This window comes from Erythrolamprus reginae, chromosome 9 (assembly GCF_031021105.1).
Source record: "Erythrolamprus reginae isolate rEryReg1 chromosome 9, rEryReg1.hap1, whole genome shotgun sequence".
NCBI classification, from domain to species: domain Eukaryota; kingdom Metazoa; phylum Chordata; class Lepidosauria; order Squamata; family Dipsadidae; genus Erythrolamprus; species Erythrolamprus reginae.
The window spans coordinates 56,340,323-56,353,411 of record NC_091958.1 but is presented as its reverse complement, the minus strand read 5'-3'; the positions used below and the strand labels follow the sequence as shown (position 1 = coordinate 56,353,411).

General features: G+C 44.4%; 1 protein-coding gene across 4 annotated transcripts in view; it reads right to left on the bottom strand.

Moving 5' to 3' along the window:
• Positions 1-13,089, bottom strand: part of MPRIP (myosin phosphatase Rho interacting protein) — a 110,954-nt gene that overhangs the window by 26,177 nt on the left and 71,688 nt on the right. For all 4 annotated transcript variants that reach the window (XM_070761403.1, XM_070761401.1, XM_070761404.1 and 1 more), the window contains exons 12-15: positions 12,566-12,655; positions 10,698-10,807; positions 4,102-4,693; positions 2,789-2,905 (exon numbers count right to left, since the gene is read on the bottom strand). In XM_070761403.1, coding sequence (XP_070617504.1) covers positions 2,789-2,905; positions 4,102-4,693; positions 10,698-10,807; positions 12,566-12,655 — 909 coding nt within the window. The remainder of the gene's footprint in view (positions 1-2,788; positions 2,906-4,101; positions 4,694-10,697; positions 10,808-12,565; positions 12,656-13,089) is intronic.

Sequence of the window (13,089 nt, the reverse complement as noted above, 5' to 3'; positions counted from 1 at the left end):
GCCTGTCAAGAGAAGTAGGGTGGAACCACAGAGGTAAGATGTAAACAAGGAAGGAATCCTCAAAGAGATGCAAAGAAAAATATGACTCATGCAGAGGGTAAGAAGTTACAGAGATTCGTGCAATGGTTGGGAAAGAAGGCCACACGGTATGGAGAAGACACAGACAGAAGAAGCCCAGCGTTCAGCCTAGTCACCGGCCCTGCCTCGCTGTCCTGGGGTGGCTGGAAGGGACAGCCCACAGATGTGACACTCAGACCCATGCTTTCACAGCAGAACAATCCCCCATGCGTGGTGCCCGGTCCCCAAGGAAGACTAGTAGAGCCATTTCCCCCAACTTCACCCCCCAAAAGAGCTGATTGTCTGGACAGAAGCAGGAAAACCCAGTCATGCGCAATCGTTGTTAAACATGAAGAGCGCAATCAGGCTCGAGGCGAGAGATACGCAAAGAAAGTTGCATTGCGAGAGGTTCAGTGGGGCTCCGAGTTCGACATGCGTGCAACCTGGCTCTAGACAGATCTGGAAAAGACTCGACGGGAGGAAAAAAGTCTGCAACGTGGACACCACGAATCGGGAAAAGAAAGAAGGCTAGAAAAATGTTTTATTGTGGGTCACAATCAAGCTCACAAGCAGCTTCAGATTTGAAATTTGCCTTCAGGATTGTCTATATAGCAAGGTTTCTATTTTTAAAAAAGAAGAGTAGGGAAAAAGTACAAATATGCAGCCATTGTCACTCATTTGTCAACAACACAATTTTAAGTTTTGACCGGTGGCTTGGGTTTACAGTGGTACCTCTACCTACAAACGCCTCTACTTACGAACTTTTCTAAGATATGAACCAGGTGTTCAAGATTTTTTTGCTTCTTCTCAAGAACCATTTTCCACTTACAAACCTGAGCCTCCAAAACTGTAATGAGAAAAGGCAGGGAGAAGCCTCTGTGGGGCCTCTCTAGGAATCTCCTGGGAGGAAACAGGGCCGGAAAAGGCAGGGTGAAATCTCCGTGGGGCCTCTCTGGGATTCTCCTGGGAGGAAACAGGGCCGGAAAAGGCAGGGAGAAGCCTCCGTGGGGCCTCTCTAGGAATCTCCTGGGAGGAAACACAGCTGGAAAAGGCAGGGAGAAGCCTCCGTGGGGCCTCTCGGAATCTCCTGGGAGGAAACAGGGCCGGAAAAGGCAGAGAGAAGCCTCCATGGGGTCTCTCTAGGAATCTCTTGGGAGAAAACTGTCCGGAAAAGGTAGGGAGAAGCCTCCGTGGGGCCTCTCTAGGAATCTCCTGGGAGAAAACAGGGCCTCCACCCTCCCTGTGGTTTCCCCAATCGCACACCTTATTTGCTTTTACATTGATTCCTATGGGGAAAATTGCTTCTTCTTACAAACTTTTCTACTTAAGAACCTGGTCCTCAAACAAATTAAGTTCGGCAGTAGAGGTACCACTGTACTTTCTAAAAGCCTTTATTTGTTTTTAAGGAAGGGATTGTGGTTCCAAGGCCATCACAAACCACTCCAAATTAATGGGATTAGGATTGTTCTGAGCCAGAATACACAATCGTCCATTTCTGGGGATTTTCTGCTAAGAGAATTTCCAGACGTTTCAGGTTGAAAAAAAAATGCAAAAAAGTTAGAAAGAGAGATTATTTGACCCAGGGGCCCATAAATATGTGCCCGACCCAATTGAAAAAGGACATCTCTCTAGCCATTTGGAATTTTTTGGGGAAAAAACACTTCTTTCTGGGCATCTGATATGGGATTTTCTTATCTCATAATATCAGGGAGAATTGCTTTCTCTCTGCAATTTTTTATTATCAGAATCATAGAGGTAGCCCTCGACCTATGGCAACAATGGAGCTCAACATTTCTGTTGCTAAGCAAGACAATCATTGAGAGTGAATTTTGCTCTGTTTTACAACCTTTCTTGCCACATTTGTTAAGCGAATCACTGCAGTTGTTAAATAGTAAATTAGGTCCTTTGTTGATGGAATTCCCTTCCAGAAGAGGCCATGACAGCTGTCAGCCTGGAGAGCTTCAAGGCAGGATTAGACAGATTCAGGGATGCCGAGTGTATCATAGGTGGTGATTGAAATGGATGTCCAAGTGCCGCCTCTATGTGGGTTGAGGCAGGCAGGGTTCCCTTGGGTCCCATTTGTTGGAGGTCAAGGGAAAGGGAGGGTCTTGCCTTCTCTTTCTGCTGAAGATCCCCATGGACAATTGGGGGCCACTGTGGGGCACAGAATGCTGGACTCGATGGGCTTTGGCCCAATTCAGCAGGGCTCTTCTTAGGTTCTTATGTTCTAGTAACCTGGCCATTAAGCAAATCTGGTTTTCCCATTAACTTTGCAAGTGGGAAGGTTGCAAAAGGAGATCATGTGACTCCTGGACCCTATAGCCATCATATGTAGGAGTCAGTTGCCAAGCCTTTGAATTTGGACCATGGGGAGGCTGCAACGGGCATGGGGAAAATGGTCATAAATCACATTTACGGTTGCTAAATGGAGCATCGTGTGTCAAGGACTACTTGTATTTCTGGATGCTGTGGCCAAGTGAACCCATGTTGTCCCTCAGGACGTAACTCGGGACCCTGGCACAACCCCCAACTCAGAATATGCTGTAATGAAAGGGAAGGTTTGGGAAGAAGGCGACTCCAGAATTCATTGACCTCCATCATGCGTCACCCTCAACAAACGAAGGTTTGGCCAACGTCTAGGTCCATTTGCAAGCATCCCGGATTGAAGCCCCACGGACGAAACCCAACGGACCACCGGAGAGGGAGCTCCTGGTCTCCTCCCGCTTCCTACCTGCAGGACGTAACCTTCTCGGGCGCTTTGCTCGCGTCCCAAGGCTACTTTGAGCTGGTCTTGAAGGACGCGGTTCTGTTCCAAGAGCTCGGAAGCTGCTTTTTGGCTCTGCTCCAGCTGAAAAGGGCAACGGGGGAGGCGTTAAAACAAGGATGGGGAAGGGAAGCAAAGACCCTGAGTCTAGATCGTGGTTGGAGTGGGTCTGTTCAATAAGGAAACCCAACTTGGGGCTGGAGAGCTGCCGGACCCAAGAGCTTCCAACCTGAATTCAAGTGGGCAAGTTCCGAGATGGGAAATGGGAAGCGTCCGGTCTTCTTGGTCTCTTCGCAATGGCCACGAATAGTGACTTTGTCACTAGGGTTTTCAGTGATTGTCCTTCCCTCCCTTCCTCCCCCTAGTCCTTTTTTCCTTCCTTCCTTCCTTTCTTCTTTCCTTCCCTTCTTCTCCTTCCCATTTTTTCCCTTCCTCCTCTCATCCTTCCCTTCCCCTCCTTTTCCTTTCCTTTCTTTTCTCTTCCTTTCCTTTCCCTTCTGTTCCTATCCCTTCCCTTCCTTTCCTTCTCTTCCTTTCTTTCTTTTCCCTTCCTTTCCTTCCTTTAATTTCCCTTCTTTCCTTTCCCTTCCCTTCCTTTCCTTCTCTTCCTTTCCCTTCTTTTTCTTTCCCTTCCTTTCCTTTCACTTCTCTTTCTTTCTTTTCCCTTCCTTTCCCTTCCTTTCCCTTCCTTTTCCTTCCCTTCCTTCCTTTCACTACCCTTTCTTTCCTTTCCCTTCCTTTCCCTTCTTTTTCTTTCTTTTCCCTTCCGTTTCCTTCCCTTCCTTCCTTTCACTTCCCTTCCTTTCCTTCCTTTCACTTCCCTTCCTTTCCCTTCTTTTTCTTTCCCTTCCTTTCCCTTTCTTTTCCCTTTCCTTCCTTTCACTTTCCCTTCCCTTCCTTTCCTTCTCTTCCTTTCCCTTCTTTTTCTTTCCCTTCCTTTCCTTTCACTTCTCTTCCTTTCCCTTCCCTTCCTTTCCCTTTCTTTTCCCTTTCCTTCCTTTAACTTCCCTTTCTTTCCTTTCCCTTCCTTTCCCTTCTTTTTCTTTCTGTTCCCTTCCGTTTCCTTCCCTTCCTTCCTTTTACTTCCCTTCCTTTCCCTTCTTTTTCTTTCCCTTCCTTTCCTTCCTTTCACTTTCCCTTCCTTTCACTTTCCCTTCCTTTCCCTTCCCTTCCTTTTCCTTTTTTTTCTTTCTTTTCCCTTCCTTCCTTTCACTTCCCTTCCTTTCCCTTTCTTTTCCCTTTCCTTCCTTTCCCTTTCCCTTCCCTTCCCCCCTCCTCACCTCCTTTTCCAGCAGCACAGTCAGGTGCTGCTTAGGGAGAAGCTGCCCGTTCTCCTCGGGCTGAGGGAGGTGCAGGGGGGCGATGGGGATCTGCCTCTCCTCCCGCAGGGGAGTGGTCTCCACCTGGTGCCACCGCTGCTCAATCTCCACGTGGACGCTCTGGGGCTTGGCCTCTGCAGTGGCGGGCAACCCCGACAGCCGATCCACCTCCATCCTGGAGAAGTCTTCCAGGCTCCCTCCATCGGTTGCATCCAGATGTTCAAAGCGCCTCCTCCTTTCCTCTCTTCGCCGGGCCCGTTCCTGCTCCAGTTCCCCGGGATCGGCTTCCGAGGGGCCGGGCTCTTTGGGGTACGCAGCAGAGGGGTCCTTCAAAGCCTCGGTCAAGTGGGCTCGCTCCTGAGCCAGGACTTGCTGGATGGGGCGGAACTCAGCCCAGTCAAAGGTTTTGGAGCGACCTTCCCGTCGGCGTTCCCGGGCTCGGCTGCGCTTGTATTCGGGGTCGATCTCGGACGGCTCCGTCTCCTGCTTCTCGCTCGGCTTGGGACAAGTCTCAAAGGAAGCGCCGTTTTTGCTCTTCTCTTCGGGCAGCGAGCTGGTCAGGGGTTCAAGAAGAGAGGAGGACAGAAGACAGTTAGAAACATAGAAACAAAGAAGGTCGACAAAAAAAAAAGACCTCCTGGTCCATCCAGTCTGCCCTTATACTATTTCCTGCATTTTATCTTAGGATGGATATATGTTTATCCCAGGCATGTTTAAATTCAGTTACTGTGGATTTACCAACCACGTCTGCTGGACGTTTCTTCCAAGCATCTACAACTCTTTCAGTCAAATAATATTTTCTCAGGTTGCTTCTGATCTTTCCCCCAACTCACCTCAGATTGTGTCCCCTTGTTCTTGTGTTCACTCTCCTATTAAAAACACTTCCCTCCTGGACCTTATTTAACCCTTTAACATATTTAAATGTTTCGATCATGTCCTCCCTTTCCCTTCTGTCCTCCAGACTACACAGATGGAGTCCATGAAGTCTTTCCTGATCAGTTTGATGCTGAAGACCTTCCACCATTTTTGTAGCCCGTCTTTGGACCCGTTCAATTTGATCCATCTCTTTTTGTAGGTGAGGTCTCCAGAACTGAGCACAGTATTATTCCAAATGGGGTCTCACCAGCGCTCTATACAGCAGGATCACAATCTTCCTCTTCCTGCTTGTTAAGCCTCTAGCTATGCAGCCAAACTTTCTACTTGCTTTCCCTACCGCCTGACCCAACTTTTCGAACCTGGGCCAAACTGTTCATCCCTACATTCTTCTCCAATTACTCCAGGAATTTGAGAAATAGAATTTGAGTAGAAACAGGGTTATTCTGACATCAAGAAAATATCTCCACACTCAAGGACCTTAATTATAAAGCTTTTGGAATTACAGGAAAAAAATAAATCTGAATTCTACAAAATATGGGGAAATTGGTACAAATGGCTCAAACAGAAAAAAAGAGATTAAAAATTTAAAGGAAATTTAAAGTGGCTAACAGTTCACTTGGGAGGGAGGGGGAACTACGGGCAGTTCTGTAATGTATATCTTAGAATGTAAGTACAACACTTCTGACAAACAGTAATTATACTGTGAAAGATATAACACGTACAATACTATATGTCTGCTCTTTTTAATCCTTGTATAATAAAAAAAATATTTTTTAAAAAAAGATTTAAAGGAAAAACAATACTAGACACTCCTTCCTTGCGTACCCAAATAAAATGAAAATATAGAAACCATAAATCGATGGAAAACAAAACCTCTAAAAATGAATCTGTATCTTCCTCACAAATATACAAAAGGAACACAACATAATACACAGAACTAAAGAAAACAAACCCACAATTCCACACACTAGATACAAATACCTAATATGAGGTCGCTTGATAATGATAGTCAACAATATGGTTGACAAATTGTGTCTTCTATATAACAAATAAATATATGTACGTAGTGAAAGAAAATATTGATTGATGATAAGCAAATAACTATGTGCATATAAAGAACACTACTGTGACTGAATAGGTTTTATATGTTGTTTAAGTTTCTATGTTCATTTGTCTGTTTATAGAAACATAGAAGATTGACAGCAGAAAAAGACCTCCTGGTCCATCTAGTCTGCCCTTATACTATTTTCTATATTTTATCTTAGGATGGATCTATGTTTATCCCAGGCAGGTTTAAATTCAGTTCCTGTGGATTTACCAACCACATCTGCTGGAAGTTTGTTCCAAGCATCTACTACTCTTTCAGTAAAATAATATTTTCTCGCGTTGCTTTTGATCTTTCCCCCAACTAACTTCAGATTGTGCCCCCTTGTTCTTGTGTTCACTTTCCTATTAAAAACACTTCCCTCCTGGAGCTTATTTAACCCTTTAACATATTTAAATCTTTCGATCATGTCCCTCCTTTCCCTTCTGTCCTCCAGACTATACAGATGGAGTTCATGGAGTCTTTCCTGATACGTTTTATGCTTAAGATAATGAATTGTTCCTGTTCTTCTCCCAGTTCTGCTAGATGCAAACTGTGCACATTCCAACCAGATCAAGCCTCGGTCACACCCATGGCATGATTGTTTTTAAATATTGGCATTTTTAGACTGTAATTTTAAATTTAATTAGATTTGCCTTTGTGTTGTATTGTCCTATTATACGCTGTGAGCCGCCCCGGGTCCTCGGAGAAGGGCGGCATGCAAATCGAATTAAAAAATAAATTTCACCTTTGCATTCAGCTTAAGGCAACTTTGCAAAGCGACCTGATGTTTGGAGTAATGATGCTTAAGTTCAGAACGGACATCAAACAGAGACTTATCTGCGAATGGGCAGAAACAGATCCGCAAAAGCTAAAACAAAGGTTTGTTGTGTGTTTGGAAACCCGTTTCTGCTTTTTGGGACGGACACAACTATTTTAGCTTGTGTTGGCCTCCCTCCTTTTTCACGTCCCCTCGCAAATGTTCCTTAACTATTTTCTCCTCCGCTTCTCCTGAAAAGAGCGAGATTTGTGCTCATAACAAAGCTGTTCTGAGCTTCATCCGCATCATTATTCACCAGCATTACAATGAAGACATTCATGACATGGTTTTCCTTTCCTTTTTCTTTTCTCTTTGTTGATGATTAGGTCAAGAAAAGGCCAGTTTTCCCAAGAAGACCTTCGTTTGAGACCAGGGCAAAGAATTTTCCATTTTCTATTATATCCCACAGAAGAATGGAAAGTCCTCTCGGTATAGCTGACTTCAGTTGCTAATAATAGAAGTATATGGTAGTATTTAGTATGAGGGTCGCCCAGAAAGTAATGCACCACATTTTTTTTCTCAGCCTACAGTAATGGTGCAAATGCGAAACTTCAGATATACATTATTTGAATTGTCAGGAGTGCGTGTGTAAATTTTGCGTTTCTTCAGACAGATTGCGTAGCTGCAGCCGTGTTTCAAAACGGCGTCTGTAAGTGACGTACGTTACAAGCAGCGTGTCGTCATTGAATTTCTCACCGCGGAGAAAGAAACTGTTGGGAACATTCACCAACGTTTGTATACAGTTCAGGGAGCATCTGCAATTGACAGAAGTACGGTTAGTCGCGGAAGACATTTTGAGGATGACGAAGAGGGGATTTGCCCAGTGCAGAAATGGCTTCGTGAGCAGAACAAGGAGGGGTACCGACAGGGCATACACGCCCTCGTGTCTCGCTGGAGGAAGGCCATATAATGGGATGGAGATTACGTGGAAAAAATAGGGAGTGTTGAAGAAACATGCTTCTTTCTTCTGTGTAAGTTTCATTGTGTTCAATAAATAATTGTTGGAGAAAAAAAATGGGGTGCATTACTTTCTGGGCGACCCTCGTACATTTCTTCCCAGGCTTCCAATTAGCAGTGGAAGGAAAGGAGAGTGGCTACAACAGTGTTTCCCAACCTTGGCAACTTGAAGAGATCTGGACTTCAACTCCCAGAATTCCCCAGCCAGCGAATGCAACGATATCCCACCATCCTCACTTTCCCTCCCTCCCTCATTTGTCGGAGCAAAATAAGCAAGAGGTTCTAACCCAGACAAGGGCATCAAAAGAAGAGGGACATGCAGTGAACCACGAGGTATACAAACCACAAAACGTTAATACAGGAGAGGACAGAGTTTTCCAACCTGGGCTTCAGCACGGATAACTTCAAAGAGAAGCTTTTCCTGCGAGTGCGTGGAAATTAAACATATGAAGCAGTGAGGCAAGAGAGACCGGGAGGAGGGGAGGGGGCAGAAGCGTGGAAAGACGGGATGGAGGATGGACAGAGGAGGGGGGAAGAGCAATTCTGGCCTGAGCTGGCTGCATCCCTTCACTCACCACATTATTATTATTATTATTATTATTATTATTATTATTATTATTACTACTACTACTACTACTACTATTATTATTATTATTATTATTATTATTATTATTATTATTATTAATATTTGTATGCCGCCCCTCTCCGTAGACTCGGGGCGGCTCACAACAATAATAGCACAATATAAACAATAAAACAATGTACAACAAATCTAATAATTTAAAAGTCACTAAAAACCCCTTATTAAAAAGAAAAAAAACACACAAGCATACCATGCATAAACTGTATAGGCCCGGGGGGAGATATCTCAGTTCCCCCATGCCTGGTGGTAGAGGTGGGCTTTAAGATGTTTACGAAAGACAAGAGGGTGGGGGAAATTCTAATCTCCGGGGGGAGCTGGTTCCAGAGGGTTGGGGACGCCACAGAGAAGGCTCTTCCCCTGGGTCCCGCCAGATGACATTGTTTAGTCAACGGGACCCAGAGAAGACCAACTCTATGGGACCTTACTGGTCACTGGGATTCGTGCGGCAGAAAGCAGTCTCGCAGATATTCTGCCCCGATGCCATGAAGGGCTTTATAGGTCATGACCAACACTTTGAATTGTGACCGGAAACTGATCGGCAACCAATGCAGACTGCTTCTTAATTTTGACAAGACATGGGAACCCCCAGAATTCCCCAGCTCCCCTACTTGAAGATGGTGGACCTCAGCTCCCAGAATTCCTCAGCCTCCATATACATCTTGTTGGTTATGACCTATAAAGCCCTTCATGGCATAAGACCAGACTATCTCTGAGGCCGCCTTCTACCGCACGAATCCCAGTGACCGGTGAGGTCCCACAGAGTTGGCCTCCTTAGGGTCCTGTCAACCAAACAATGTCGGATGTCCATGTGCTGCCTCCATGTTGGTTGAGGCAGGCAGGATTCCCTTAAGTACCATTTGTTGGGGGTCAAGGGTAAGAGAGGGTTTTGCCTTCTCTTTCTACTCAAGATCCCCCTGGACAATTGGTGGACCACTGTGTGGACACAGAATGCTGGACTCAATGGGCTTTGGCCTGATTCAGCAGGGCTCTTCTTACGTTCTTATGTTCTAAGATGATGCACACTATTGTTACTGTAAATTAACATTTACGCAACAACCACCCTGATTTTAAAACCGGCTGAAGTGTGGTTAATTACATTTATATTCGGTGTGCTAAAGTTCACTTATGTGAAAAGTAACTAGGTTGATATGGTGCCCTGAGCTCTATAACTTGTTGTGGTTAGCTCTGGCCCAGCTCCTGCCCCAAGGACTGTGGATGTGGGGGAGACATCCACATGCTGCAGGCCTGTTTTGCCCCCGGTGGAATCTGCTGATGAAGGCTCCTCTGACCAAGAAGACATGAGTGACAGGGAGGAGGAGAGTGGGGCAGACAGCTCAGAAGGAGATCAATTCTCTAGCTCCTCCTTGGATTCAGAACAAGAGTTAATGATACAGCCACGCATGCGGAGAGCGATGCATAGGCAGCAACAACTGAGAGATTATTATCAAAGAAAATGAGGCCACCTGTGGTTGGGTGGGGCTGTGGTCATTAGTGAGGCTGCTATAAAGAGCAGCCTGTGAGTTTGGCCATTGTGGAGGATTATCTGATCGTTGTGTTTCGTGCCTGCTTTCCTGACTTTGACTTTTTGTGTGCTGATTTTTCCCTGCTTTGAACCTAAACCAGAGCAAAGTGTGTTTCACTTTGTGAAAGAAGAAGGACTGTGAATTGCCTCACAGCTGCAAGCTAAGTATCACAGGACTGATAAGGGACTTGTACAAATTACCAGTTTGTTTGGAGACGAGGGCTCTTTGCTATACCAAAAGAGGGCTTGGTTTAAGTGAATTTTCATTATAAAGAACATTGTTTTGAATTTTCAAACGTGTGTGTGTCTGAAATTTGTACCTGTGAATTTTTGGGAGGATTCTACCAGAGAGCCCGACAGAACAGAAACTAAACAAGTGTTCAAACTGAGGTTCCTTTTAATGACTCTGCCTTAACTTGTCCTATCACTCCACGTGTGTAATAAGAGGTGGGAAGCGTAATCGGTCAACGAGGCATCAAGCTGCCCTTGCTAAATGGTGCAAAAACCAAACTCTCAGAAAAACCACCCCCAGAACGTAGTTTTCAGAACGTGGAGGAAAGAGGAATCAGAAGTAAATGGATTTGTGGAGAAGTGTGATGAAGACAGTCGGGGAAGAAGACCAAACTTTCTTATTTCTCATGCGTGTGTTTTTTACCTGGTCACGTCTGGAGCGACTGTGGGACGAACGTGTTTCATAATGGTTTGGATCCAATTCCGTCGGATTCCAGACGTCATAGCAGAAAGGATGAATTTGCCTTCTTTAGTCTAGGAAAAGAGAGAAAGAAGTGATGGTTTCGCCTCTCTAGGAGAGATATTTCTAGGAGGAAATTTCTACAGACCTCCTGCTGGGTCTCTCCACCTTTCTAAGGTAGCTTCGAAGTGAGTTTTCAGATAAAGTAACAGAAAGAATGAGCTATTTTCTGTTTCTGCTTTCCAACTTCATAGAAACCTAGAAGACTGACGGCAGAAAAAGACCTCCTGGTCCATCTAGTCTGCCCTTATACTACTTCCTGTATTTTATTTTACAATGGATCTATGTTTATCCCAGGCATGTTTAAAATTCAATTACTGTGGATTTACCAACCACGTCTGCTGGAAGTTTGTTCCAAGCATCTACTACTCTTTCAGTCAAAAAATATTTTCTCATGTTGCTTTTGATCTTTCCCCCAACTAACTTCAGATTGTGTCCCCTTGTTCTTGGGTTCACTTTCCTATTAAAAACACTTCCCTCCTGAACCTTATTTAACCCTTTAACATATTTAAATGTTTCGATCATGTCCCCCCTTTTCCTTCCGTCCTCCAGACTATACAGATGGAGTTCATGAAGTTTTATGCTTAAGACCTTCCACCATTCTTGTAGCCCGTCTTTGGACCCGTTCAATTTTGTCAATATCTTTTTGTAGGTGAGGTCTCCAGAACTGAACACAGTATTCCAAATGTGGTCTCACCAGCGCTCTATATAAGGGGATCACAATCTCCCTCTTCCTGCTTGTTATACCTCTAGCTATGCAGCCAAGCATCCTACTTGCTTTTCCTACCGCCCGACCACACTGCTCACCCATTTGGAGACTGTCAGAAATCACTACCCCTAAATCCTTCTCTTCTGAAGTTTTTGCTAACACAGAACTGCCAATACAATACTCAGATTGAGGATTCCTTTTCCCCAGGTGCATTATTTTACATTTGGAAACAATAAACTGCAGTTTCCATTGCTTTCACCACTTATCTAGTAAAGCTAAATCATTTACCATATTACAGACCCCTTCAGGAATATCAACCCTATTGCACACTTTAGAGTCATCGGCAAATAGGCAAACCTTCCCTACCAAACCTTCCCCTATGTCACTCACAAACATATTAAAAAGAATAGGACCCAGAACAGACCCTTGTGGCACACCGCTTGTAACCTGTCTCTGCTCAGAATACTCGCCATTAACAATGACTCTTTGATGTCTATGCTTCAGCCAGCTGCAAATCCACTGAACTATCCAGGGATTAAGTCCAATCTTCACTAATTTATCTATTATTATCTAACTTCAGATAATAGTAGTCTCTGTATTAAATGGTTCTCCAGATGGGCCATTGGTGGCGGTAAAAGTTTGGGCCCGATTTTCCCTCTGAACCCTAGGAGAACTTGTGAAAGCGATGGGACCCTCACTGCCTGAGGAACTTACTCATCTATAAATTGGGTCGCATAACAACAACTGCAAGAAAACAAACTCTGCCCCATTAATTAATTTGCAAGACTTATACAGCCACCTATCTCATCATCTATATTCCTTCGGTTTACCATCCCGTGGTTGGTCGATCCACAGGAACTGAATTGAAACATGCCTGGGGTAAACATAGATCCATCCTAAAATAAAATACAGGAAGTAATATAAGGGCAGACTAGATGGACCATGAGGTCTTTTTCTGCCGTCAATCTTCCATGTTTCTATGTTTCTTTGAACAAGGGATGGGCTCAAGGTCCTTATTTAGAAGATGTCTACCATTTTTATGTATGTTCTGATCATGTCTTACATGGATCTGGAAACCATAGTTTCGCTGGACGGAGTATTCCGTGACATCGAAACACGTCGACAAGTCAATTTCCCCATCCAGATCGGCTGCCTGAGAAAGAGATAAGAAATGAGTTAGAGGACAGCATGTGGGTCAATGGTGAAAAAAGTTATAATAGCTTATTTCTTGATACAGTGCTGTCTAAAATGTAAGATGGAAACCTCTCTGCCTGAAGAATCAAACTGGAGCCTCTCTCTCTTTTTTAAAATAAATTTTATTTAAATACATATACACATACAACAAAAAATACAAAACATAAAACGTTTAAAAAGAAAAATTGGTCGAAAGTGAGGCAAATCTGTATAATGCAGCTGCGAGAGCAATCATGGGCTTTCCCAAATATGCCCATGTCACTCCAACACTCCGCAGTCTGCATTGGTTGCCGATCAATTTCCGGTCACAATTCAAAGTGTTGGTTATGACCTATAAAGCCCTTCATGGCATCGGACCAGAATATCTCTTGGACCGCCTTCTGCCGCACGAAT